The 27,621-nt window shown below is 38.5% G+C and overlaps 1 protein-coding gene across 4 annotated transcripts in view; it reads left to right on the top strand.

The window, feature by feature from the left end:
- The window catches only part of LOC117760192 (gamma-aminobutyric acid receptor subunit gamma-3), a 50,603-nt gene extending 23,302 nt beyond the window's left edge, over window positions 1-27,301 (top strand). The window contains exons 4-9 of one of the 4 annotated variants that reach the window (XM_034583029.1): window positions 6,630-6,850; window positions 12,986-13,068; window positions 17,553-17,690; window positions 20,545-20,697; window positions 23,966-24,165; window positions 26,247-27,301. In XM_034583029.1, coding sequence (XP_034438920.1) covers window positions 6,630-6,850; window positions 12,986-13,068; window positions 17,553-17,690; window positions 20,545-20,697; window positions 23,966-24,165; window positions 26,247-26,525 — 1,074 coding nt within the window. In that variant the 3' untranslated portion in view covers window positions 26,526-27,301. Of the gene's footprint in view, window positions 1-6,629; window positions 6,851-12,985; window positions 13,069-17,552; window positions 17,691-20,544; window positions 20,698-20,959; window positions 20,983-23,965; window positions 24,166-26,246 lie in introns of those variants that run through there. The other 3 variants (XM_034583030.1, XM_034583032.1, XM_034583031.1) reach the window with 3 other exon arrangements.
- The last annotated feature ends 320 nt before the right edge of the window (window positions 27,302-27,621 follow it).

Below are 27,621 nucleotides of genomic sequence, written 5' to 3' on the forward strand. Positions count from 1 at the left end.
GCTGCAGGCGTCATATATTGTAGTTGACCAAACTGTGAATTAACATCCGTCTGATTCCCAACACACTACTACTAGCTGTTTCCATGCAGTCATGTTACCTATCCAGAGATTACAGGCTATCGCAAGTGTGTGCAAAAACGTTCCACATGCATATTTGACTGTTATCAGTCTTTTTTTTTTACGCTTGCTGTGAGCATCCGTTATTTTTTGTCAACTACCTTCCATCCATTCGTCTGTCATTTTTTCTTCTACAGACTCACTAATGATGAACCACAGCATGAGTGACTCATTCAGAAGAAGCAACAAACAATATGTTAAGTTGGAGAAGGCAGCATCTTTGTAATTATACGGGAGCTATTTTTACACTGAGGTCATGCAGTGTCAAAGGCAACCTTGTGTAATCCAGATTTTCCTTCCAAAACAAAAGCCGACGCCAGTGGGATCCCCAATGCTATTGTCATCTGTGGAGAGAGCCACTCACTCAAAGTCTATCACACAACGGATACCCAGAGAAATACAGTGTTCATGCCAGTTCATTTCAGACTGCATAAGTGAGCTGCTGGCGGGGCTAATGCAACATCCCTGGTACTGTGGCTTTCTTTTGGCTCCCAGCACAATATTAATTTGCAATGTCCCCGCAATTTGCAGCTCACTAATTGTTTGGCTCATACCTGCTGTGAAATGAGATGGGCATGATATTTTTTATTATCTTCAATGGGTAAGTCAGCTGGTCCAACTTAGTTATTGGATGACTCAGGTAGCAAAAACAAAAAGGGTATTTCACTCAATAAACCGCAGTGGTGCATCTAATTCATATTTCTTTATTTTTTCAGTTTTTCTGGCTGGAAGACTTTGGTAATGAAGTCACTAGCAGGAGGATCATGTAATGAGGCTCTTGGTAACGCCACAAACAGAACAGATCTCAGTGGAATATTAATATGCTTCCAGTGCTGTTCAATCAGAATGTAATGAACGATCAAAATAGATATTTCCTGTTACACCTGTGCTCACAACTTTCATGATACCAGTGTGAACACACTACGAGCTCCCTCTGTCTTTTATAGTGCTGTGACAGACAGTCCCTAAATTCATTTGAAGAGTAATGTAAGGTTTGGATTCCCATCAAGACATAAGCGACCCTCTACTGTTCTACTTACTACGATCGAAGCCCTTAACTTTTCAGAAGGGGTAATATTTGAAGCAGATACCGGATGTAGTAACAACAAAAAGCAACAATTCACGTTTCTCACAGAGTGCATTAGATTCAGCATTTAACAAATAATTGGATGTAGGGCCACGATACAGTGTATTATGTTCCTTTTAGCAGAAGATACATCGAATATTTCCAACAGGCACCTAAAATGTTTTATTTTTACCTATTGTGTTACATAAATGTAGAAATGTAAAACCATTGACCCTGATCTTTATTGGACTGGTTACCTCAGAACCGATTGCTGAAGTTCACCACATAGTGCATATGTGAAACCCTGGCTGTTGTTGCACTGCAGCACATTGAATCAAAGTAGAGATTCCTCCTTCTAACTGTATCTGTGCACTTGACAACAAGCAGCAGGTCACTGCAGGTGGGTGATGACGTTTTCTTTGTTGCAAGTGACCTTAAACTGGGTCTAATGAGGACACAAGGTCCCGGACAAGGGAACATGACAAGATGTCTCAAAGCACAGGACAGATACAGTATGGACTGTATGGCTTTTACGGCAAGTGTCTGCCTCACACTGCAGAGCTGGAGCTGCATGCTTTGTCCTAATTTACAGTAGTGCAGTGAAGAGAACTGGACTTTTGAACATTAAGTAAGCCCTCTGCCCTAAATATACACACACATTTAGGCAGGAACATGTTTATTTTACTTATATGTTCAGATGTTAAAGTTGTGACTATTTCATGTCTGAATAAAAGGAGTTATTTCTACACTGAACAGCAGTGAACAAGGACAGAGACGGTGGGGGATGCTAATAGGAAAGTAGGAGAAGGAGCAGATAAGGAGATTAGAACTTCTCTGTTTATGTTTAATAAGACAGGCTGGGGAGTCTGTGGACCAAGTGGAACATGTCTTCTTCTATGTCCTCTGATAAGCTACAGCAGTGGTCGGCACCTGGGTTAAACCTCAGGTTAAAATCCCTGCTAGATCATTCGAAAAATGTATTTATTTCACCATATTGGACTGACATTCACTGGTGCCGATTTCCGACATGACAGCAAAATTCATTGGAGCACAATTGTGTAACCCTTGTTCATTTTGTTGCTGCAATGATTTCTATATTGAGTGGAATTACAGAGCTTTTGTTTTGAAAAGTTGTGAATTTGAGACAGAACATTGTGTCGAGTGCTTCACAGATCTCTGAAACAGCTGACATGCAATACATGAAACAAATAACTTGAGTAAATCATTCGAACTTGTATATAAGACACATGTTAACAGTAATAAAGTAAATTGAGTTTCATGTTATACAAAACATTGACTATAAAATCTGTGCAAAAAACAGAATTTGATTCATCATAGTTGACGTGTGGAGTTTCAGAAGGAAAGCTGCAACCAGCATCATCCCAAGGAAACAGTCCATCGCAGCAGGCTTTAGAACAGGCACTGCGCTCGTTGTCTAACAGTGTTTTGTATTAGTACGATTTTTCTTAAGTGGAACTAAACTGTAAAAATTGTGATCAAGGGTTGCTTAAATATTATGGCAACAAAGTGACATGTAATATAATTGAGTGGATTTTAAATGCTACAAATTTAATTTAAAAAACATTGAATAAATTAACTAATCTAAACCAGTTTAATCACAATCAATTTCAAAAGGAAAACATATTTACATTTACTAATTATCCAAGCAACGTTTATTTATCTATTAGATTATTAATTATCTGGGTCAAATTAATTTATATTTACCATTTATCTGTGTGAAATGAATTTATATTTACTAACTATATGGGTGAATTGGATTTAGATTTACCAATTATCAGCAATAAATTAATTTACAGTCACTTATAATCAGGGTGAAATTGATTTGGATTCACTAAACAGTCCTTATTCTAACTTATATATTAGCACATATACAATACGTATTTCAATTTAACTTTTAAATTGTATCACAGCACTTTAGATTTATTCAATATTATTAGATGCCACTTTGTTGCCGTAGTTTTTCTATTAAAAATAAACTCAATGTCATGCCTTGTTGTGTGGTCAACAGATCACAATGACAAAAGAACAGCAGGTACAACTGCATTTAACAGTGTTGAAGTTGAATTGCAACATGACAAATACAATATACTTAACAGAAGGAGGAGCTATAAAACAATGGTTAATACATGTTGGGACCATAAATACACCAAAGCTATAGGACAGAAATACTTTTGGCTATACAGTGTGTACCTCTTTATTCCAAAACACGAGCTTCCCATTTCCCTGGGGTAAAACTGATCCGCACTCCAGTTTGAATAAATTCATCATGTAGGGTCCATTTTCAGTGTGCAGCAGTAGCTTTGATTTTACTGCAAGTATATACAGTACCTCTAACTCAGCAGCCTTAATATAGCAGCTCCTCTGAGGTTTCGCAGTGAAAGACCCATTTTCTACACAGCGATGCCTCCTGTAAGGGCTCAAAGCAGCTGCATGCAGCAGGGAGGGCGGAGGGGGGGTGGGATCAATACTCTTTCGGCACATTTTAACGTACACACTCACGTGGAATTATAGAAGACATTACTAAGCTGGAAATTCAGGTGTGTTATCTGTAACTCACCATTTCCTAATGTGATTCTCCCAGCGCTTTACACTCGTTTATTTGATTTGCAGCACTTTTCCTCCTCTGGTCATTAAATCTAACAAAATTGTTCAGGTTCTTCTCCTTTATTAAAATCAGCTGAGTGCCAAACAATTACAGGTCATGAGCACCTAGTGGCTCTCTTGATTATAGACGTCATTCTTATTAGTGAGCTATTCAAACTGGTGCAGAGACTGGGTAGAAGGTCAAATGTAATTTAGGTAGTGGCAGCATTATGAAAGTTGCAGGACGCACTTAATATTTTCATTATATTACATATTTTTCTGTTTATATATTGTCACCAAAGATGCCTCTAAAGCCCAACTGTTGCCGAGGAGAATTGTTGGCTTTGTTTGTGCGAGTGTGTGGCCCCACTAAAGCCGAGATCACACTACACAACTTTCAAATTTGACAGATAGCTGCACAGTTCACACCACACAACTTCATGATGTGTGATCAGGAGTCTTGGAGTCGCTTGAGTTCACACTACACGACTGACTGGCGACGGGGGAGGTCACACACTGCATCTCTCACCAGGAGAAACCCCAGACTGGACCCCAAACTACTTCAATCGCAAAAACACAAGCAAGAAGAGACACGTGAATCTGAATGATCAATCTGCTCTTCTGTGTCAACCTGTGAAAGAATGAATAGAGAGCAGCTCCATACAGCTCTGGCCGAATAATTTTGTCCAAGCCAAACTACTGACCTGAACTTGACAGGCATTCAGTTTTTTCCGTCTGAACCGGACCCGAGGCCGATGCAGTTAATATAAACTGCACTGAGTCTGTGTTACTCTGTCCAACACATGCATGGTTATTACTTGATTTCAATGCAATTCCCGTTTCCAGGCATGTGCAAAAAACACGTGTACCCTCACCACCTGGCTGGAGTTGTCACCAATTCCAACTTCCAGGAGGTTGGAAGTCAGACTTGACAGGTACTAATCAAAAAGCGTCTCCAACAGCGTCAGTGAAGAGTTCACACACAGCAAACTGCCGATCAAGCACCAATCTGGGTTTTTTGTCGGCGATTAGCAAAACCCGTCTGCGAATGGCAAATCAGGCTGAAAATCACCTAGTGTCGGCATTGTCAGAAAAATTAGGCATAAACTGGGATCCATCAGTCTTATCTACATCATTTTTAAATAACTGTTGTTACCATCTTTATACAGTAACTAGCTAAGCAATCACATATCTTCTTATACACAATACTGTAGTGGTTCATCTGATGAAATTGTATATAGATTGTCAGTGGTTCTTTCAATCAAAACCTTTTTACACATAGGTTTTACAGAGTAATTTACTGCTGATGTTTTCCCTCTAATCTATGATACAGTTTACTGTCATTAACAGGATCATTATTTTTGACTAATTTCACACAAGCAGCTACTGTAACTGACAGGCCGGGGGTTCAGTAAGACTACACACTGCCCTCCACCATCACTGTAGGGAGGAAGAAATACCTGGAGGTTTTGTATGTTGACAGTGTACATTTACTCATAGGAAATGGTGTGACCAACTGTGACTTCTGTGTTTTTCACACTTTAAGGTGTTAAATCACCACAAGTAACAGCTACGAAGACATCTGATGGTTATATCTCAGCTGAGTACCTTTGTCATGTTAACATTACATGATCTGAGCAACACAGCCTCAACATGAAAGAGGAAAATGTTTGTATTCAGTTTACGATTGAGAAAAGACACTGAACACTGCAAAAACAATCTAGTGGATCGTTTCATTCTGATCTGAATGAAAAATTCTGTATACATACTCATTATAGATGTAATCCAGTTCTAACAACAGGTTGAAAACACATCTTGCATAGTAAAGAAAGTAACATGAAATGATCACATGGAGACTAAAAGAAGTAAAAATTAGACAACAGTTAGACAACAACAAAGAAGAAGCTCAAGAATGTGATATTTCCATAAGGGGCTGGTAGAGAACAAACACAGAAATCAAAGAGTGAATAATTAACTAATGTTTGTCACCAAAAAAACAACTTCAAATGCATGATCATGTCCTACAGCCAGGTGTGTGAATATGCATCAGTTTGCTAGCAGGTTTCCTTTTTACACACCAAACTGACATCGTGAACATTAAATAGTAAGGCCACTAACATGGCTGTGGACCAAGTCTAATTGTTTACTGATGATTTAATAGATCTTGGACAAAGGGATTCAGGAGCCAATTCTCATGCAGCATAACAGAAAGAAAACAAGCCGCACCACCATCTTTGAAGGACTAAATCATTCAAGTTGTGATGATCACTGACGTTGTTACAAAGTGTCATCATAGAAACGTTCATAAGTAACTTAACTGACCTTATAAACTCCATAACGGAAATGTAACCTGGCATACTCATGAGCCTGACATTAAGTGCGACATGTTTTTTATGCATCACTTCAGATCTAATAGATTATGTTTTTTCAACAAAATAGAGTTGCTGCTGTTGTGCAGTTATTGCTGAAAACACATGCACTGCATCCTGGGAGTTTGTGGTCAGCACAACGGTGAGTTAGGCAGATCAGTGAGAGATGCCAGGTGAGGTCTGTGCTCCACATATGGCCCAGTGAACATGTAAAATGATAGATGGTGCCGCTGGTGAAAGTGATGAATGATAGATGGCACACAGAGATGTGCTGCTGAAACACATAATGCTTCTACTCACGCTCATTTAAAAGGAAAATCGATTCTATTGAGTAGCAGGTGAATTTGTTCCCTTTTTGTCTGTCTCTTGCTGAGAATACAGAACTGAATTATTATGATGTTTTGGAAATGAAACGAAACCAAGTGACACTGCACATTTATCCACTTCCATGACTTGTGGTTCTCTTATTTTAGGAATACCAAATCGACATCATCTTTGCCCAGACGTGGATTGACAGCCGTCTCAGATACAACAGCACGATGAAGATACTGACTCTAAACAGCAATATGGTCGGACTTATTTGGCTGCCAGACACCATCTTCAGGAACTCCAAGAATGCGGATTCCCACTGGATTACGATGCCTAACCAGCTGCTCAGAATATGGAATGATGGGAAAATACTTTACACCTTAAGGTAAACACACATATTAAGAGATAAATCGAGCTAAGGCTTTTACCATTTAGGGACGAGGATTAAAATGTATATACACACATTTAGAGTTTTCGTCCTTAATTATACAGGATGTTTTATTACCAGTTCTTCTGTGTGCTCCGGCAGTCTGCCAGTGAAAATACCAGCAAAATAATTAGCACTGTTATCTGCGGCTGTGCACATTTGTTGCACCCATATACTAGTTAATTACATGTACCTGAACCTTGCCATGTCAACAGTGACGTTTCAAACAGTGTCATCAAATATAGGTGATTAAGTTTATTGTAGAGCTGCAACATTTATGTGATGCATATAAGCATCTTAAATGTTTCTGTAATATTTCAAGACAAAATGCCAAATGTTTTCAACCATCCAGATCTCCCTGGGAAATTGCAACCTGATCTTATTGTTTATAGAAAAAACTATTAATAGATTAATCTGATTATTTTTGATTAATCAATAATGGAACGTGATCATATTGAAACACTCCACAAAATGATTGATCGCACAAGTTATTAATGTGCCTCTGATGGGCATTTCACAGATACAATAGCTGAAATTGGCTGACAACCTAATCAAATATTATTTAATTACTAGACGTCTCTCACCTGACTTTTCCATCAACACCCTTTTATATGACCCTTGTGTTACTCACTGCAGAATCAGATTTTCTAAATAGAGGATTACGTGTTGGAAAGCCAGCAGGCACCATTTTGGGGCATACGCAGTGTTTATTCACCTGTTGAGTCAAGATAGTCGACATTATCCAAATGAGTTGCTTAGACATAGAGCTAGGGGCTATTATAGAATGAGAATGGAAATAATTACCTTTTTAAATTGGATCATTTAAACCGGAAAATGACTCAATTAACATGTAGTTTGATGAAAAAAAAAAAGAAATCGCTATTTATACATTCAGTCTAATTTATGGGTTATTACATAGTGTGTTATCTGAAATCATCATTAGCATTTCTTAACATTGTTCCTGTAATGCCATTCACAAATCCCCAATTTTCTGTGCAGTGTGACAATTTATATGACCTGTTTGGAACCAATAATGTTTATCAATAAACCAATTTGTTAACATTGTCACAAATTCAAGCAGCCTCTATCACTAAGACCTTCATGTGAAACAATTTGCGATGCTAACTTTCCCCAAAAAGAACACCACAAAGCAATTAGCCCCTGTTATTAGCAATTGCAGCGCAAACTGCAGTTAATTTCCAGCACCAATTTACTAAGGCAGCCACCCTTGTGCCCCAAAGCACTCTTTGTAATTGTAGCACTCCACATTAATATAAAGTGCTCTTTCACTAATAAGCATCTTTTTGGCATTGTCGTAACATTTGAATGTTAATACAGGAATGACAGTACCTATGGGATGTGGCACAAAAGGTATTCCAGCATTCAAATATCTGTCAAGGAAAAGTTTTACTTCCTCTCTCAGTTGTCCCTAAAATGAACCTTCCCCAAAACTTCCTCCTAAAACTCTAGATAATTTACTGGATTATATACTACATCACAATTAAGGCGCTGATTTACAGCATTATGACCTTATCAAAAACATCACACCATCTGAGAACCTATAGGTAAGACAGCAGTGGTAGTCTGATCCACACTGAGTTTCAACATTATGTACAGTGACCAAGACGTCTCACACAAGCGCATTTACAGAAAGCATGAATGAAAAAGTGACAACACAAATAGAAAAGCCACACAACGGAAACACAAAAACAACGGAAGTGAGTAACAACGGATGTTGACAGTGGGACGACATTTTCTGAAAACCCGGACAAGCCAGCTGCCGCTTGAAATGTGATCCCTGTCTATTTGAGGTGTTACGGTAGAGGTGCTTGTTGCACCCAAAAAGATTTCGTAAAAACTTTTTTTTCCCTCCTTTTTGGCTGCTCCACCTGTACCTTAACACATGGTATAGACAAATTCATTATAAGCAGCGGCTTGCTTGTCCACGTTTTCACCGATGATTACTAACATGACCGCAGTAAGTTATTTTGCTTGTTGCATTGTCACTTACTTCAACTGTGGTTGGGTTTCTGTGAGTCGCTTTTGTAGTTGTGTTGTGGCTTTAGCATTTGGGTTTTCCTTTAATGTGCTTGTGTGAGACGTCTCGGCCAGCGAAGTTATGCACTTTCAGGAAGTTCATTTTTGACTATATTCCTAAAACATTCATTAATCCATCATCACTCTTTGTTTTCCTTGGCTTCTCACCCAAGAATATTCTTCCATATATCTCTAAATCCCAGAAAGATGCTTCAGTCTTTGCCAACATACAGTATTTGCCTATGATTCTCACAGCCTAGAGGTCTACTCAACCTCCTTCTCATATACACCTGAAGAGAGGTTTAATGAGTTGCCTGCATCTTGACAAGAGTAAATATACACAACAGGGGCGGGTAGAAACTATAATTCAGGCTGGAAATTTGACTCCATCCCTGGCCATCCTCCCACAAACCAAGAGACTAGGAGTCCTAAAGACCATTCATTTTGTATTTCTTGATGTAGACGACTATGGCCACTATGTTCATCTGGCAAGAAAGTCAACCAGATAACAAAATATATTTAAGAAAATGTAATCGACCAGCAAATGTAAAAAAGTATCCATGACAAACTAATTGTAGAAAGAGAGACCTGTCATTAGCTGCGCCACTGCATTCCAGCAGAGCAGCCGGCATGGTAGGTTAACAGGTAAGCTAAGAGTTGTGCCTGTGCCAAGAGGTCCATCAACTCGTTCCTGCTTGTTATATCATTGCTGGTCAAGTTGAGTGGTCATTGCAAAACCAAAACCACCCTCATGCCAATGGGAAATGCTCCGGTGATCCCCACGGGCAGTCCGCCACCAGTGACCAATCATGATAGAGAAATATAATATAATTTTGTATTTTTGTATTTTTTGTTTGTAATTTTCCTTTTTTGGTACCGTCTCATCCACTTGTGGAGTGGGAGGGGGGGGATGTTCAATATTTAACCTTTACAACTATTATCGCTTATTCCATGAAAAAATAATTATGAAAAAAAATCCAGATTCTTAATCGCTACTGTTAGGTATTGTAGATGTGGAGGATTACACGATCTGTGATGCATCGTGTTGGGCCGAGGGAAATGTAACAATTCATAGAGAGCTAGTCGAGTCTCAAACAAAGCCCAGCTACATCCTTTTCTCATGCAGTCCTATTGATGTTGACTATTCAGGAGCGTGCACACTTTGAGCACTAATATCCGTCGATGGCTTGAGAGGAAGACAGTGAAATGTCATTTAGTATTAATTGTGCAGTGGCTTGGCTGGAGTAAACAGAGATGACATTTCACGATATCCATGCCTCTCCCATACACATGGTATTGTTCCAATTCCACGCTGTAATGAAATTTACACATCATACCAGAGCAGGGGGCTTTTAAAGTGCTTTCTCTGCTTTAGTCTTTTATGTTATCTTAACATATTTATTATACACATTTTCTTGGAATTGTTATATAGTGGACAAAAGACCCTTTTTATAGAAAGATGTCACTAAATTGCCGTTTCAATCCTTTGCTGGTTTACATTGAACCAAACAAGGCCAGGAACAGTGTCACAGCGTCCACGTCCGTCTTGCGTTTCTGGCTCTTCCTTTTACACACATTGACAAAGGCAGAAGAATAAGGCCTCCTCGAATCCATGTTCATGCTATTAATACACAATTGTGAGGTGGACTGAAGCTGCAGCCTTGCTACCTTGAAGACACAAAAAGGGGCTAAAGACCTTCTGAGAGGCTGCAAGTAGGCTAGAGTGGGGCTTTGAGCTGAATGTAATATTGACTGGCTACCATCCTCACAATTACAATGCTAATGTTTGACACAGATTTGTGAATTGAAAGGCTTCTCAGACTGCCAAACACTGTTTTTTAATAATATGAGAAAGGATTTTATAGGCGTCTATGCATGCATATATGTGATTGGACAAACAAAACAGAATACTTATTTAATTGCTTTGCATTAAAAGTTAATCCATGTTCTGATCGCCCCTATCCAAGCAAATGAGTGAGCTGCGTATTTTCATCCACTAGTGCAGTGCCCCTTTTAACCAGGCCTGTTTGTAATGGGCTGTTTTCTTGGCCTCTGGTAATACCCTGGAGGTCTAGAATACACTGTCACCTTCTATAGTTTGTGTGCTGGACATTGTGTGTAGAGTTTTGTGTTCATCCAACCTGGTTTATCTGCAATGAAGCTGTTGCACGTCCATGTTCAACTGGATTCTGTTTTTTTGCACCAATTTTATAGTCAATGTTTTTAATAACATGAAACTGAATTAATGTTATTACTGCTCACGTGTTTGGTTCATATTCAAGTTTGAATGATTTAGTTAAGCTTTTATTTTTTATTTTATTATTTATATTAAACAAAGTTTATCAATATTGTCTGATTGCCTGTCTTAATTGGGCCATTAACCATACACATGCCAATGTGAAGCCAATATTATGAATGGTTGTTCAGATATGCGTTCCACAGGCAGACAAAGAGATTTCTGGAAATAGTAGAAATGTAGATTACGCAAGCATGACTACAACTGCAGCCCAAACTTTAACAGAAAGCAGACTTCGCTTGTTTCTCAGTCAGATGATTTAAACGCTATTTTCAGGGGAACACAGATTCCTGGTGTACTGAAACAACCTTATCTTCAGGCTCTGTTAATTCAGGCTGATGTGTGAAAATACTTCATCATGTTAAAGAGGTCAAGCGCATTTCTTGTTGCCTCTTTCTTTTTGAGCTGAGAATCTATTTGTTTGCTTCAACCAGTTTATAATTGAACACCAACCACAAATTGGCTTCAAAATTATATCCGCAGGTTTGTGTTGTCTTAAGGGACAGCTGGCCTGTAGCTACACCACAGACAGATTTACACAGAACCTACATGTGATAATTGCAATTGGCTGTTTCCTAAGAAGTGTGTGTGTAAGCTTGTCAATACTTTATCATGAAGCTACACATGGCACCAGAACAGTGGGAAGATATACAATGTCAAACTGTGTCCGTCTTCACACCACACCAATGTTTGTCAATACTTGTCCAGAGAGTGAACACAGCTACTCATCACATCTAGAAATGTGTGTTTTATGAGTTTTGTAAGTTATTGGCCAATGGAAGCTGTCAAAGGTCTGTCCACACTGCAGGGCCTAGGTTTCCTGAGGAGGCCGATAAAAGTCATCAGAATACATCTTTATGTTTCCAATTCAGGTTATTTCTCTCGTAGATAATAGCTCTCATTTAATGCAGTCTTACATTAAGCACACAGCATGTTAACAAGAATGCAATGATGTTGCATTTGCGATATTTACTTTATTACCTGCTGATAAATGTGTCCCCATGTGCACATCTACAAAATCCAAACAAAACATGGACTCACAACCTTTAATTTGCTATCGAGCGACTGATGTATTAATGAAATGTGTATGTGTATTTAATCTAATATTTACTTATAATATACATGATAGATTATATCTAAGCCTGAAAAACTTAAATTAGAAAAAAATTAGGGTCTGTATTTATATAGCGCTGTTCTAGTTGTAATGACCAATCAAAGCCCTGAATGGGGGTGACCGGGTCTGAGGTCAAACCACTAACCTTCTGATTAGGGGGCGACCCACTCGAGCTCCTGAGCCACAGCTACCAATGAGCACTGGTGGTTATTTTTAAAAACGGTTTAAAAGGTCTTTGTTAACTACAATTGAACTTGATTGGCAATTTATGTAGAAACTGAATGAGGCTGTAAAGGGCAGATTTTTCCCAGCTCCAGTCCATGTGTTCTGAAGCTCAATGATTTAGAGATGTTTCAATCTCACAGCTCAGTCTCACACTAACGGATTATTCTCATCAAATCCCTAAACCGCAGAGGGGTGGCAACTGTTAACTGGTCGAGACTTTTGTAATAATCGTTACTACTCTAGAGGCTGAGGGACAACTTAAAAAACGAATATTCACCAATGCATTCACTCACATGTTAATGTTGTATTATAATAATAAAAATGATATAAGATACGTTGCCAGTAAATAAAATAAAATTGTATTTACCCATGTGGTTTACTACTGTAGCAAAACAGTAAACATTCACTCTTTTCTTTGCAGACTGACAATAAACGCAGAATGCCAGCTTCAGCTGCACAACTTCCCCATGGACGAGCACTCCTGCCCTCTCATCTTCTCCAGCTGTAAGTACACCTTCCACAACACATTGATCTCTATAGCTGCTTTTAATAAAATAATAGAAATATCTCTGTGTGAAAAAGCAGTGCCAAGCACGTTGAAGACAAAAGAGTTTGCGGTGATAAAAGCTGACGCTGTTTTCGATGTGCTGCAAACATAATCATGTGATCTCCGGCAGGCGAATGAGTACGTTACATCCTGCCTCTGCCTGCTGGGTCACCCCTCACCTGTCTGAAATCAGCTTGAGGGGGAGGGATCAGGAGCCTTTTACATGCCTGTGTTCAGGGGCCCATTTGCTCAAACAGAAACACCATCTATTTCTATAACTTCCTATTAGAACATTTCAAGCTGTTTTATGTGGCATTCCTTTGTTTTCTTGTATTCCCTGATTATGTAACTATTTATTGCCAAGAAGCAGGGCTTTAATTTTGAGTCGACCCCTTCATTAAAAGTGAACTCCAAAGTGTCTCAGGAAGCCTCAGCAGTACAGATGCATCAGCTCGTCTGGGGGAAAAAAACCCCAAGTACTGTGGACTAACCTTTGACTCAAGCTAGCTCGTTTCATAACAGCTCTACAGAGTGAATGTCGTTCATCTACTTAACTTTAAATGTCCTGTATCTAGCACTAAATGAATCATGCTGCACGAGTGACATGTTATCTGCAGTGGATCTAAAGTATCAAGATCACTGCTTGGCTTCATCTGAGGGGACATTATAACCTTTTTTTACCATTACAAATCCATCATGTCTCTGGGGAATTGGAATGATCAACTGAGTGCAATCCAAATATGCAGCATAAATAAAGAGACATAAAGAGAGCGCAGTTATCAGGTTGTTTACTAAAGGTGCTTTCAGACACGCACTGGGGTTCACTACACTTCTAACACACGTCAGATGCAAAAAAAAAAAAGAAAAAGAGAAAACAAATATCTCCGGGTGAAAAGGCGTTGTCACACACATAGAAGACACCGAAGTAGATGTGTAGAGAGTTCGAGGCCATAAGAGCTGACAATGGTGTTGTGGTGCTGTAAACATGATCATGTGATCTCTGCAGTGGAGTTAATACATATAATCCTGCCTCTGTCTGTTGCACCAGGCTGCTCCACCACTCGCCTGAATAATACAGAGGTTTTGTGACTGTTGTGAACGCGTCTGAGCAGAGAACCTCCTGCTGTGTTGTGCATGTGTGACAGGAAAACTCTGTAGCTAATTCCCCAGATTTTACCCGGAAGTCATGTCTGAAAAGATGCAATAGTAAAATTAATAGAACACGACCAATATGTATTTGTTGGAACGATGCAGATATTATGTAGTTAAAAAAAACTACGGAAACCGATACATAATTATACACATTGAAACAAATTTGCCATTTATTCCCAAAATGTGTTTTAATCATGAAATTTATAATAAATTACTAAAAACACAATTACAACCAAATAAATAAAACTTGAATCAAGAAAGTAAATGTATTTTAAAAATTGTAAACAGAAATGCACATCTTTTCTGCATTGTTTACAAAATGTTTAGCAATAAAAAGAATGTTTCATATAGGTGCATATCAGCAAATTCTGATATGTCTGTGAAAGACTTTCTTCGGGCAATTTTAAATATTACTCTTCTCATTATTAAGAAGTTTAAGGTTCAGAAAATATGACTGGCTCCCTTAATGTGTTTAATCAAATTTCTTGACAAAAAGTTTCACAGCTGGATTTTTTTATTTTTTTTATTTTGGATAATTATCACTAAACTATGGTTCCTCCAGCCCTATGGAGCATTTTATTATCTTTTTTTAAGCTAATTGTTTGCTTTATGAACCATAAATTTACTCTATGATTTAACCTTCTTCCAGCCACAGCAACCAGCTGCTGAAAAATATTAACCGAAACTATATTCCATCTGACAATCAGATATTTGTCTTTGTAGACTGGAGCAGAGCTAAAATAAAGTGACATTTATGTTGTCATGATAGATAAATAATTATAAAAATTGCTAACATTGCCCCGCTTCCACTGGATGTTTGAATAGGCACTTGTTTGCTAACGTGTTAATCAAAAAACTGGATAAGTTGTTGCAGTCACAAAATGACGAATTACTTAAGCTTAACAGTAGTTTACAAACCATTTCATTGCACTTGGTTACTTTGGTCACAGCTACATGTTTGCATTATATGTGATTGTGTGAAAATATTAAATGTTTCTAAATTCATGAAATATTTCCACTCCAACTGAACTTACTGTCATTATACGGTCTATTTTTTGTATTTGCCCTAGTGCTTCCCTGTTAGAGTCACATCTCCATCAGTACATTTTAATGTGGAACATCAAAACACTCAGTAATAGAAGGCTGCTGAATCCTAGTATTAAATATTTTTGGACAATAAGACCTTTTCATTACCGCAGTTGTAAATTAATCTTTCTCTTGCACGGTGGTGATAATCCCTTTTACACTGGATATTTCCACAGAAATCACTACACTGAGACACTGGCCTATTTTTATTTTTAAATACTAAACTGACCAAACATGCAGATTATTATTTTGCAGTTACTGTAGCTGTGTTAAAACAGACTTGACCAATAAAGACAACACATTTTAATTGTCTATTTCAGAAAATACATGGAAACATTTTGAGGAGACTGATCCAATTCAAAAATCAATAGTCAGATGTCCCTATAAACAGTGGAACTGGTTTGACTCATGTAATTGTCTTCCAAATAATTATTTAATACTAACATCCCTCTTTGTGTTAAGATCCTCACAGTGGCTTGGTACTGAAACACTGCCCAGGGAAACACAAATAAGAAAGATTTTAGTAAAAAAGACTAACCCTTTACATATCAAATTCTATTTTACGGTTTTTCACGTTGTGATTTCATATGTGAAAAAATATGTTGTATAAAGTAGAAAATCAGATTGGTTTCCTCAGGTTACGTTACTGAAAAAAATACTCTCTTATATAAATGACAGACATAAAATGTGTTCCAGATAATAATGGTTACTCTGGATGAAATTAAATTAGTTCTTCAAAAGATGTATAAATAAGTTAACTAATGGATGAAGGTTTTACTGCATAAAAAGGGGCCAATTTTTTTTCTGTTTCTTTCTCTCAATGCCAAAGAGGAGAGAGCTGCCTGAGCGCACAGGAAATTTTTATCAAAAAAGATAACAAGGCAGTCGCCGAAGACTTTGTTATGTTGTCAAGATATTTCTAAGAAGAAACTCAATGCGAGACGTCTGAAGGCTGGTGTGGATTGTAGAAATACGCAGGACATAAAAAGAGCTTCAAAGTGAGCTGGAGAAATCTCGAGTTGTGTTTCAGCCGGTTTCTGGGATAACATTCTAAGGACAGATGGAACCAGAATAGAAATCTTTGCAAGTATAGTGCATTAGTTTGTTTAGCTACTGGCTTTCAGTAATATGTATATGTCCCCATGAGGGAAAGAGAAGTACAGCAGTAGATGGAGGTAATGCACCTTGACGTTGGTTGCCAGCCGCCAATAAGCCGAACAAAGAAGAAGCTTTTCAGTGAATGAAAGAAATGATGGAATCAGAGAATTTCCCAAATTATGAGGAAAACTGTGTTTGAGGTGAGGGTTGACCTGTTGAAAACCTTTGGAGAGCTTGACAAGGAATCGTGCAAACTTAAAAGACCTTGAATTTATAGTAGTTGAAAAGAGGCACAAACTACCAGCAGTAGTGCAGGGAAAAGAAACAACTCTAGATGGCTACAGAAATTCTTTAGAAATTCCCGTGCTGAAGTTCCTGCAACCAAATATGTCGACGATGAATAAACATTTTCTGTTCCGATTTTATTATTTAATATCTGCTGTGTGTCATGGTCTTGTACCCTGTATGATGCTTCGCCGGAACTTGGCCTGTTCTGTCTATTCAAGAGCTATTTAACAATAAACTATTATTTTCTGCAAATTTTGAATTCAGAAGTGAATCTGTGACGACATAATTAATAGCAAATAAGAACAGTGGTAAATGTTATTGTAATTGATTCGTAAAGCAGATTTGAAAATAATTACTATTTAGGGCAACATTCTCTCTCACAGTTCATGATTTTCCTAATTGAAAACCTATTACATCGAAGTGCCATCAGGTACGATCATAATATTGTTACCTTTTCTTCTTAAAACGATTATATGTCTGTTTAAGATGGGAAGGATTCAGGCTAGTGCGACACCAAAGATGGAATCATTAACCCATCACTAACCTCACTTGATCGATTGTAAAAGCACTCCTAGGCTTGGTGCACATCATGTGAAGGTCAGGCACAACATCAAGATGGATTCAGTACCTTATTGAACCAAAACTTTCATTTAATCTACATTCCTTCTGCCTCTGTCTTCGTTCCAGACTGTCTTTTCATTAACCAGCCTCCGGCACAAGACAAATGTTGCTCTGGGTGGCCCTAGGTCTGTCTGCACAGGGTATCCAATGCGCCACGTAGCACCTAGGGTCACACACATGCTCTGTGTAATTGCAGATGGATACCCACGAGATGAGATGATTTACAAGTGGAGGAAGAACTCTGTGGAGGCGTCCGACCAAAAATACTGGCGTCTCTACCAGTTTGATTTTATGGGCCTGAGAAACACTACAGACATAATAAAGACTACAGCAGGTAAGAGGCACTGTTACTTTCCCAGGTTTAATAAATGCAAATGTGATGAGGCTGTGGCTTGCAGAGACTTTCACAAGATGCTTTCAGTCATGCACAGAACTCCAAATAATCCCTTATTATTTGGAGGAGCTGTATGCGAGAACGCAAATGTCCCTGTGAGAGGCTCCGGACTTTCTCTAGAGTTTCTTCTGCCATCCTCCTAATAAATACTCCAGATAATGTCCAAATTAACTAATGTGAGAACACAGCAGGAGATCCTCCCGATGATTCACTGCGAGCAAGTGGGTGTGTTGATGACATTTCCAACACGCAGCAGACGCAAAAATGAAAAAACTAAAACAATAAAAATATCTCAGGATGAAAAGCGGTGCCACATTGAACACTCCAGTGATTTGTGTTGTTGTGAACAAGTCTGACGGGAGAATGTCCTGCAGCATTGTTCATGTGTGAAATGCAAACTCCGGAGAAAGTCCGGACATTTATGTAGTCACTAGTTGAAGGAAGACGACCATAGGACATAGTGGTTGCAATGCTGCACTGAATTCCTTTTAAAATCACTTCACTTTCTTTAGACCAGTTACTTTTTTGGGGACTGTACATAATAACCGTCCTCAGCAGGCTGAATAAACTGGTAAAAGGACTGTGATCTTGTGTGCTCATACGTCACAAGATCACATTCACCCTTTCACACAAAGCATATTTTCCAACATTCACACATCCCATTCTCACACTGTCATCAGGGACAATTAGGGTTCAGTGTATTGCCCAAGGACACTTCAACATGCAGACTGGAGGAGCTAGGAATCGATCCACCAACCTTGCGATTATTGGATGACCCACTCTACCTCCTGAGTCACAGCTGCCATAGTTGTCCTTATTAAGGCTAATTCATCCTGCTCACTTCCAGCAGCTTGCTAAGAAATTACCTTTATGGTATGAATGACAAGTTGTCATATTTCAGCTGTCGGACAGAATTTACGTTTTAGTCGTGGTTGATTCTGCGTGGTAACATGACAAGCAGTTCGATACTACTTCACAGCTATCCTATGCTTCAGCAGTGGGGAATGGTGGAAAGTATAGTGTATACTATAGAGGTAACTACAAAATGTAATAATATTTACTGCTGAAAAAATAACAGATTCTATCAAAAATTGGGTTCGATTTTGTGACCATCGTGCTTTTAAAGTACTCAGTGAAACATGTCGATTTTTTTATATTATGCACATCAGAAACATAACTGTTGGTATGTAAAAGGTTCTCCTATATAAAGCTGATTGGCTAATAAAATATATATCAAACATGTTTATAATGAAACAGTTATAGATCCATAGATATAAATAGCAACAAGCCACAAGTTTTTTACGAAAATCCAGACAGACTCACAAACTTGATGTCTTTGTTAAAGGAGAAAAGTTAAAGGGGCGCTGGATTTTAAATATATTGGAATCATTCTAGATTCAAATCTATCATTTCAAAAGCATGTTAGAAAGGTGACCAATACTATCAAAGTAAACCTCACTAACTTCAGACACACAAGGAAAAAAATGACATAGGCAACCAAACTTTTCATACAAGCTATGATCTTCTCTCACATATTGTTTCACGAGCTGGTCAAAAGCAAGCACGATGATTCCTCTACCAACTGAGTCCCTTTACTGGCAGATGTTAAAAACAAAAAATCTATTTAATTAATTATTAGTTTGAAATGATCCTAGCCTCATCTTCAAGGTTTTACATGGCCTGCACCTCCCCCACTGGGTCAGTTTATAATGGACAGTAGTGGTCGGGCAACAAGGGAAATCACCAGAGGGGGCGGTGTTGTGCAGTACAGCCACATCAAGTTTGGGCAAACACTCATCTCAGTCAGCTCCACCAATCATTGGAATCATTCACCTGTTGACTTGAGAAGCATTGGTAATTGTTTAACCTTTAAATATTCACTTAAGACATGGCTTACAACAAACTTGTGATTATCTGTAATCACTTCACTTTCTCTAATGTGATTTAGTTTACATGTGTATTTGTGGCTGTGTCGTATCTGAGTGTTGCATTACACTGTTTGATTTTTATCATTTATTTTAATCATGTTTATTTAGCTTGTTTTGATTATGTGTTTAATCAAAGGTTATTCATATAATTATTAAATTATACTATATTAAGGGTCCGTATAGTTAATAATTTCTATGGACAATTAATGTGCATTTTACATGGCAATCAAACGATTGCCATGTAAAATGCACATTAATTGTCCATAGAAATTATTAATTACATTACATTACATTTAGCTGACGCTTTTATCCAAAGCGACTTACAATAAGTGCATTCAACCATGAGGGTATAAACCCAGAACAACAAGAAAGTACAATTAGTCTTCAAAAAGCCAAACTACAAAGTGCTATAAGTAAGTGCCTTTTTTACTAATTACATAAGACAGGTAATTTTATTGTTTTTCAGGTTGCCTTTTAAAAACTGGTTTGGGACAACAGTTGAAAAATGGCTAATAAAGCCAACTCTGTTTAATTTACAGTATTTGGTTTGTTGATTAATGAGCACGGTTTCCTATCAAATTAATAAACCAATCATTTCTTACAAATAACATTATCTGAAATCAGCTGGAGAGAGAAACATGTGTTATAATATACACAGCACTGCATGTTAATGATTATAGTCGTTATATAGTAAAACAAAATATTATGATTATAATGAATAATGAATACTTCACATTTATAAGAAGATATTTTAAGTATAGAGTATAGATTTTTATATACATAACAGAACAGAGTTTCTAGTTTATGTCAGCAGGCATGTGTGTGTCTGCAAAGTTTGACACCGAGCTCTGCTGTTGTGGCCACAGGGGACTATGTGGTGATGACGGTGTACTTTGACCTGAGCAGGAGAATGGGCTACTTCACCATCCAGACTTACATCCCCTGCATCCTCACCGTGGTCCTCTCCTGGGTGTCCTTCTGGATCAAAAAGGACGCCACGCCAGCCAGAACGGCTTTAGGTACTGTGGACTCACTGCGGTTCAGTAGCTCTATCCACACCAGGACAATGTGTGTGTGTCTGAAACTCTGCTTTTGAGTCAACATTTTTGAACTTCCATTTTAACCATGTTTTGCTTTGAATATGCTTCGTTTTTATGTGTCATTATCTTTACTATGTGGATATTTATTTGCCACTTAACTTGCGTCACTCCATCTGCTTCTTCTTCTGTTTTGTTGTGCTTTTCCCCTCCTGTGTACACACTCTATTTGTTGTTGTTGCAGTCCTGTGGAACATTCTGGTTAAGGTAACTGATTTCAGTCTTTCTTTTCCCTTTTTTCTGTTTATATTTTATCCAACATTCATATGTTTCAGTGGAGATGCGTTTGCTGAGCCCTTCAGTTAAAAATACACCAACTTCAAAGTTTAAGGCTTAAAAATTTAAGAAATTATGTTTTTTTGCTTTGGAATAATTTGAGTATGAGGAAAACATCAGCCACTACTCACAGTGAACCACTCAGCCCTGCTGTTGTTTCATCTGCTCACACTGTGCTCTAAACTACATTCCCCACTGATGAAGAGGGATAAAAGGTAGAAAATGAATGAGAGTGTCATCTTTTCTTCAAAGCATCATGAACAATTGCTTGTAAATCAGGAGAAAGAATGAAGACAATGAATGGACCTTAATTGTAAAGGTACAAGGGCAAACTGAGACCATGTGGGAGAAAAGATGAAGCCACTTACATGTAATAAAGAACTGGAGTGAGTCAGTGCCAGGCAGCAAACCTTTCACTTCAGGTGTGAGTCACAATAATATAATATTGAACTGTACTAAGTATGGGTATAAGTATAAGTGAGCCCTCATTGGGACTTTTCTGAGCGAGTAGCATATTTTTCCGCTCAACTCTGAATACAAGCTCATTCTTTTAAAAAATCCCTTGCTTGCTTCTTGTGGAAGCAGCCTGATTGGACGTAAAACAGCCGAACAGAATTGCTTCCTCCCAGTCCGTGATTGGCTGATTTTGTGATATTATAAGTACGCTGTGCCAACTCAAGGGAGCGCTCAGGCAGAGTTGAGCACGCACAGGACAATTTTTTGTTTGCTCAGATTAATATTAATATAATATAAAATATAAAGTATGTGCTTGCGAGAGTCCCACTGCACGCTCACTAATGTGGCACAAACATGACGCTATAACTAAGCACTGTAGCAAGTTATCACACAGTAAACCAGCTTGTAGGTTAAGCCGTCTCATACATTGTGCCCTCAACCAGCTGCCATCTCATCCATTGTGTGGCACATTATATGGCAAACCTAACAGTTACATCCACATCAAGCTGCCCGTCAGTAGAGATACATGTGTCCCAGACTTTTCCCTCTCTCTAAATCCAAAGCTTATTCTATCGTAAAGATTAAAGACTGTAGAATCTGTGTGTCAGCAGAAGGCAGGTAGGGGTAATCACTGTGGCAAGCAGAGGCTAAAGGAAAAGTGTGAGATGTCCGCCTGAAATAGATGGGGCCAGCTTGTTACCATGGGAACCTCAGTGAAACAGTCACAGATGTTTTTTTTTTCCCACATGCTATGGAGGACAGGGAGAGGAGAAAATTAAATCATTCAGAAATGCCTGTCAATCTGAGTGAATTCAGAAACATCTGCTGTTCATCAGAATGAGAGCCCTTCTAGCTTGGCAGCTAATTTGCCCAGTTAAGATAACGATATGGTTCTCTTAATAATAAAAGAGAGGTGGACTCCATGCAGTAACCCAGAGAATCCTAAACTAGATGAATCTACAGTTTTACCATTACAGTTTTTTTTACAGCACCCTATCCCCACATTTCCTCCAAGGATCAGAGGACTAACATATACAGTATTTTGTCAAAGAGGTCGGTCGTAGTGATAAACATCAACATCCCCAAAAGTAAATCAAAAACAACAAACTTAAGTCATTTTAGGTAGTTCATATCACACTGATATATGCTTAAGTGTTCATGTTTCTAATTTGGTTCCAATTATTCATTTGATGCTATGAAAATGGGGTGAAATGTGATGATTGACAGCTGAGACTTACTTGCGATTGGTTGAGCGCGTTCATCGATGGGACCTCGACGCCACGGTTCCAGTTCCACAACACTGCACAGACTCTGGCTCCAAAATGACACCATCAGCACAAGATGGCGGGAAAAAAAATGCTAAAAGGAGAGTGGATATTGGCCATAAATTCTAATGGTTACCATGTCTGCTGGATGAAATAGGCAATTGTTTGCTTTCACAACTTAGTAAAGCAATGGGAAGCAGAGACAGCAGCTCTTTAAGCTAAATTCTAACATGGCTACAAGGGCATCTGTAATGTGCTAATGTTTAGCAGGTAATGTTCTCCATCTAAGATGAGCATGAGGACACATAAGGCAAACTGGTGTAAGTGTAGGGCCTTCAACCATGAGGTAGCAAACACAACCTGGAACTGGCAGCTACACAGAGCCCACCATATACGGGGTTCCCTTGTGGGAAATGCAGGGACAGGAACTAGGCAGGTACAGGTGAAGTTGATGCAGTGTTCAGGAACTGAAGGGACAGGAAGTGTTACTGCATGTCAAAATAAAACAAAAAATGAATGGAAATAATGCAAATTGATAAACTTATAACAAAGTATAGCTGCTGATTCATTTTGCAGGCATCAAATTATTATTATAAAAATTATTAATCGTTAAGCTCTGTCAGAGTGTAGCAAATGTGGGACACGGCAACAAGTTGTCTGAAAACCTTTATCCACGATAGCTTTTTATTGACAATATTTGAGCTTTATCACTCATGATATTCAACAAGGTTTTTATGGAGTCTACGTTCTCTCTATGCTAAGAAAAATAAAGTGTGCATCTCATTCCAGAGATGATGGTCTCCAGGCAAATACAGCACAGATCCGTAAAATACTTCAATTGACCAGGATCCACTTACTTTCTGTTATCGTCATCCTGCTTGTCACTGCTGAACGTTTTCATTTTTAAAATTCAGTCAGTTTGATTTTGCACTTAAACAATGACGAGATTTTATTTTGTGTGTTGTTTGATTGTTCACAGTTTGTCCTGCAATGTTGGTCTCTCTTGAGATTTGAATGTCAAAGGGAACAAATGTTACATCACAGAAAGTGAGTAAAAACATTTATCAAGACCAGCTTCGGTTTGAGGGAGAAGGATGTGTGTAAATATGACAGAACCAGCCTAAAGATTGTGAATTTCCATCACTACATCTGAGCAGTCCTAACATCGGTTCGTCCTCTCTTCTGACCCTCAGGTATCACCACAGTTCTGACTATGACTACTCTCAGTACTGTGGCCAGGACGTCATTACCCAGAGTGTCTTATGTCACTGCCATGGACCTGTTCGTCACTGTCTGCTTCCTGTTTGTCTTCGCTGCTCTGATGGAGTATGCAACATTGAATTACTACTCAAACAGTGCCAGAAGACTCAGCTGTATGAAGCCTAGACGACCAGTAAGTTGATATTTTCCATACACATCTGTTAAATCAATATTCCCTAAAGGCATTCCTTAAATGAATCCACTGATTAACTTATAAGGAAATGATAACATGCAGATTGAGATGATGCTATTAGGTACAGTAAGATGTTTTGATAATGCTTTGGGTTGATTATCACAAGGCTGAAGTGAGAACACAGTTCAGCGTTGAGATGATGTGATGCTGTTGCCTTTTATAAGCTCTTCTGATAAGACTGTCACTGTGTTAAGGGACACTGCATCAGTCTGAACAGGCTTACAAGACTGAGGGGCCTTTTCTAGCCCATCAACAACTAAAGGAGGAGAGCCCAGAGCAGAGCAGAGCCTAAAATCACTCAAAGCTTCAATTACAGGAACATTAAAGGTTCAGTGTGTAGAATTTAGTGACATCTAGTGGTGAAGTTGCATTTTGCAGCTGAAGACCCCTCACTTCACCCTCCCCTTCCAAACATGAAAGAGAACCTGTGGTAGCCGTCAGTTGTAATGGCGGATCCTGTATCATGTTGGCTTCTGATTGTGGAGAATGGTGGTGGTGGACATTGATCGCGGTGGCAGCCGATGGTGAACCCTGATGGCGGCAGTGGATCATGATGATGGATTGTGGATTATGGTGGCATCTGGTTGTGGACTATGATTACAACAAGACTGCTTGATATACAATATACCTACTCAGTATATTATATACTCAGTATCAAATACTATTTTTCTGATGTTCTCCATTACACATGGCATCTATTACACTTCTGTCCGTCCTGGGAGAGGGATCCCTCACATGTGGCTCTCTGAGGTTTCCATGTTCTTTTCCCCCTCTTAATAGGGTTTTTTTCAGGTTTTGTCCAGTTTGGACTACTGTAAAAAAACATGGCGTCCTCCACAGAGGGGACCCGCTCCCGATAAAGTATTTCAATATAAATGGCCCGTTCTAAGTTAAAGAAAACAACAATTCGTACAATTTGGATGAAACACACTATTGAAAACATCACTAGGATTATGTTCAATTTCTGCCAGTAGATCCCTTTCACCTAAATCATACACACTGAATCTTTAAATGTATAGCTCTGAATTGAACTGTGACAATATTAGTATGAACTTTTTTATTCCAAATTAGCCTGTTTTCACTGTACTTTGAATCAAAATATAGGATAATTTTGTCAAACCACCTCCATAGGTAATCTGGAGTGTTTGTTTGATGTAGGATTTATTTCATAATCAAGAAAACTATGACTGGATTTCTCAGGCGTCTTCATGTAGTGGTTTATCCCTGAGATTTATTTTCCTGCATGTGATTAATATTCTATATTTTGATGCACCTAATATAATAATACTGCAAACATTTCCATTAGATAATTAATTGGGGCATAACCGTGACCGTGTAAATGCAAAAATACGCAGCAATTGTCTAAATTGCTGAGTATTTATGCATTTACGATCAATATTAAATAGTATAGCCTATATAAAATATATTTTTATACATTTCTTTGCATTGTATATATATTTATGGTTGACCTCTAGTAGGGATTAACGGTACAGTCACATAAATCTTGTGTTCAGTCAAATGTTCCTACATTCAGATGTGATGTCTTTGTTTCAATGTGGATAATAATAACCAGTTACCAGAGCGACCACCAACTGTAAACAGTCTGTGAGGTCGCTGCTCCACTTTGTAGTCTGCTGGTGTCATATTGTGCATCACTAAACAAGGAGGTGAAGTGCACGAGTCAGCCATGATCCACACAGCTACAGTGGAACAAAGGTGAATTCTGGAGCCATGAGATCAAACCAACATGCTTCAGCATCAATGAAAATGGGAGACACTGAATATTTGCGAGGCATTAAGTCTGGTGTGAATAAGCAGGAAAACTGACCCTGGTAAAAAGAGTTTGACTATTTTTATCCGTCTGAGTAAACTTTATGGAAGTTTTATACCACATTGCTGGTGTATGACTGGGAAAATAGACCTATTCAAGTTTACACAAAAAAAACTATAAACCATCTAATCTGCACTAGCAAAGTTTTTGCTCGATGGGCTTTATTAGGACTGTCACTCTGTCTCCTCAGAACTACTCCGTCCTGGACGTGCGATCTCCACACACCGTCATCACTCTGAACAACTCCCTGTACTGGCAGGACTTTGAGGACGCTTGTGTCTACGAGTGTCTGGATGGAAAAGACTGCCAGAGCTTCTTCTGCTGCTTCGAGGAGTGCAAAGAAGGTGGGTGGAGAAAAGGACGCATCCACATAGATCTACTTGAACTGGATGCGTACTCGCGCGTCTTTTTCCCCACCTCCTTCTTACTGTTCAACGTGGTCTACTGGGTGGGCTATCTCTACCTTTAGCACTCTGCAGGAGCCTGTTTGCTTTCAAACGGAGGACAGCACAATTTAACAGAAGAAATTCAAGTGTAATACAAGGTAACACCAAATTAACTCTTTGTTGTGGCACCTGGAAACCAGCATTTGTCAGTAGGCCTGTGCCAAACAGGGCGGCAGTGAGGACAGGATGGACTGTCTGCCATGACAATACATAGACAGAGAAGGACTCCAAACTTCTCAGTCAGGAGGATGACCTGTGTCGTAGGGAATGTACAGACACGTTATTATCCAGCCATCAGTCAAATCCAGTTGATGAAACTCCAATGACACTCAAACCATTCATAGTGCCTTCCTCTGGAGGGGTAGATACTATCTGCTACAATAATCAGGGAGACATTATTTATAAAGTGATAATTAAAAGAGCCTGGTTTTGACTGATTATGGCTTCTCTCATTCAGAGCTTTGAGATACATTTATAAAACAGGCGTTTTTTATAAGAACAACATGAAGAACCATTAAGTTCATACGGACTCTCAGCCATTAGACATGACTCATTCCTCCTGCTTGCAACAATATTACTGCTTATACACAATAAATAAATTGTATCCAGGGAAGAGGAAGATCTGAACAGCAGAAGTAATCATTTGTGCTTTACTGGCACATTTTCGTGAAGTCAATGTTTAAATTGCTCTTTATATTGTATTAATGTAGTGTTCGAGCTGGGACAAATCTCTCACCGAGGTGTCCACAGTGTGAACCCAGAGGTTACAGTTATTATGGGGATGTCCTTTTAATTGTCATGGGAAACCTTGTGCACACTCTCAATAAGAGGATTTTGAAAATACCTTTCTTTTAAGGGAATAGTTTTGTTATATTTGACGCTAATCCACCAACACAAAGATAAATACTTGCTGAATAAAAAAGTCGGAATCCATTAGGCTAAGCTTAGCATAAAGGTTTTTTTACAGCATAGGATCATTACTTCAATGTTTATTTTATCTAAATTATTTGTGATTTTACTCTGGAGTCATGGTTTAAAATGACTAGTTATTGCTACTTTCCACCAGATTATACTATTTTCTCATGTTTTTCTCAAAAAGATGTCCCCTCAGAATTTAGT

Source organism: Hippoglossus hippoglossus, chromosome 4 (assembly GCF_009819705.1).
Source record: "Hippoglossus hippoglossus isolate fHipHip1 chromosome 4, fHipHip1.pri, whole genome shotgun sequence".
Classification (NCBI taxonomy): Eukaryota; Metazoa; Chordata; class Actinopteri; order Pleuronectiformes; family Pleuronectidae; genus Hippoglossus; species Hippoglossus hippoglossus.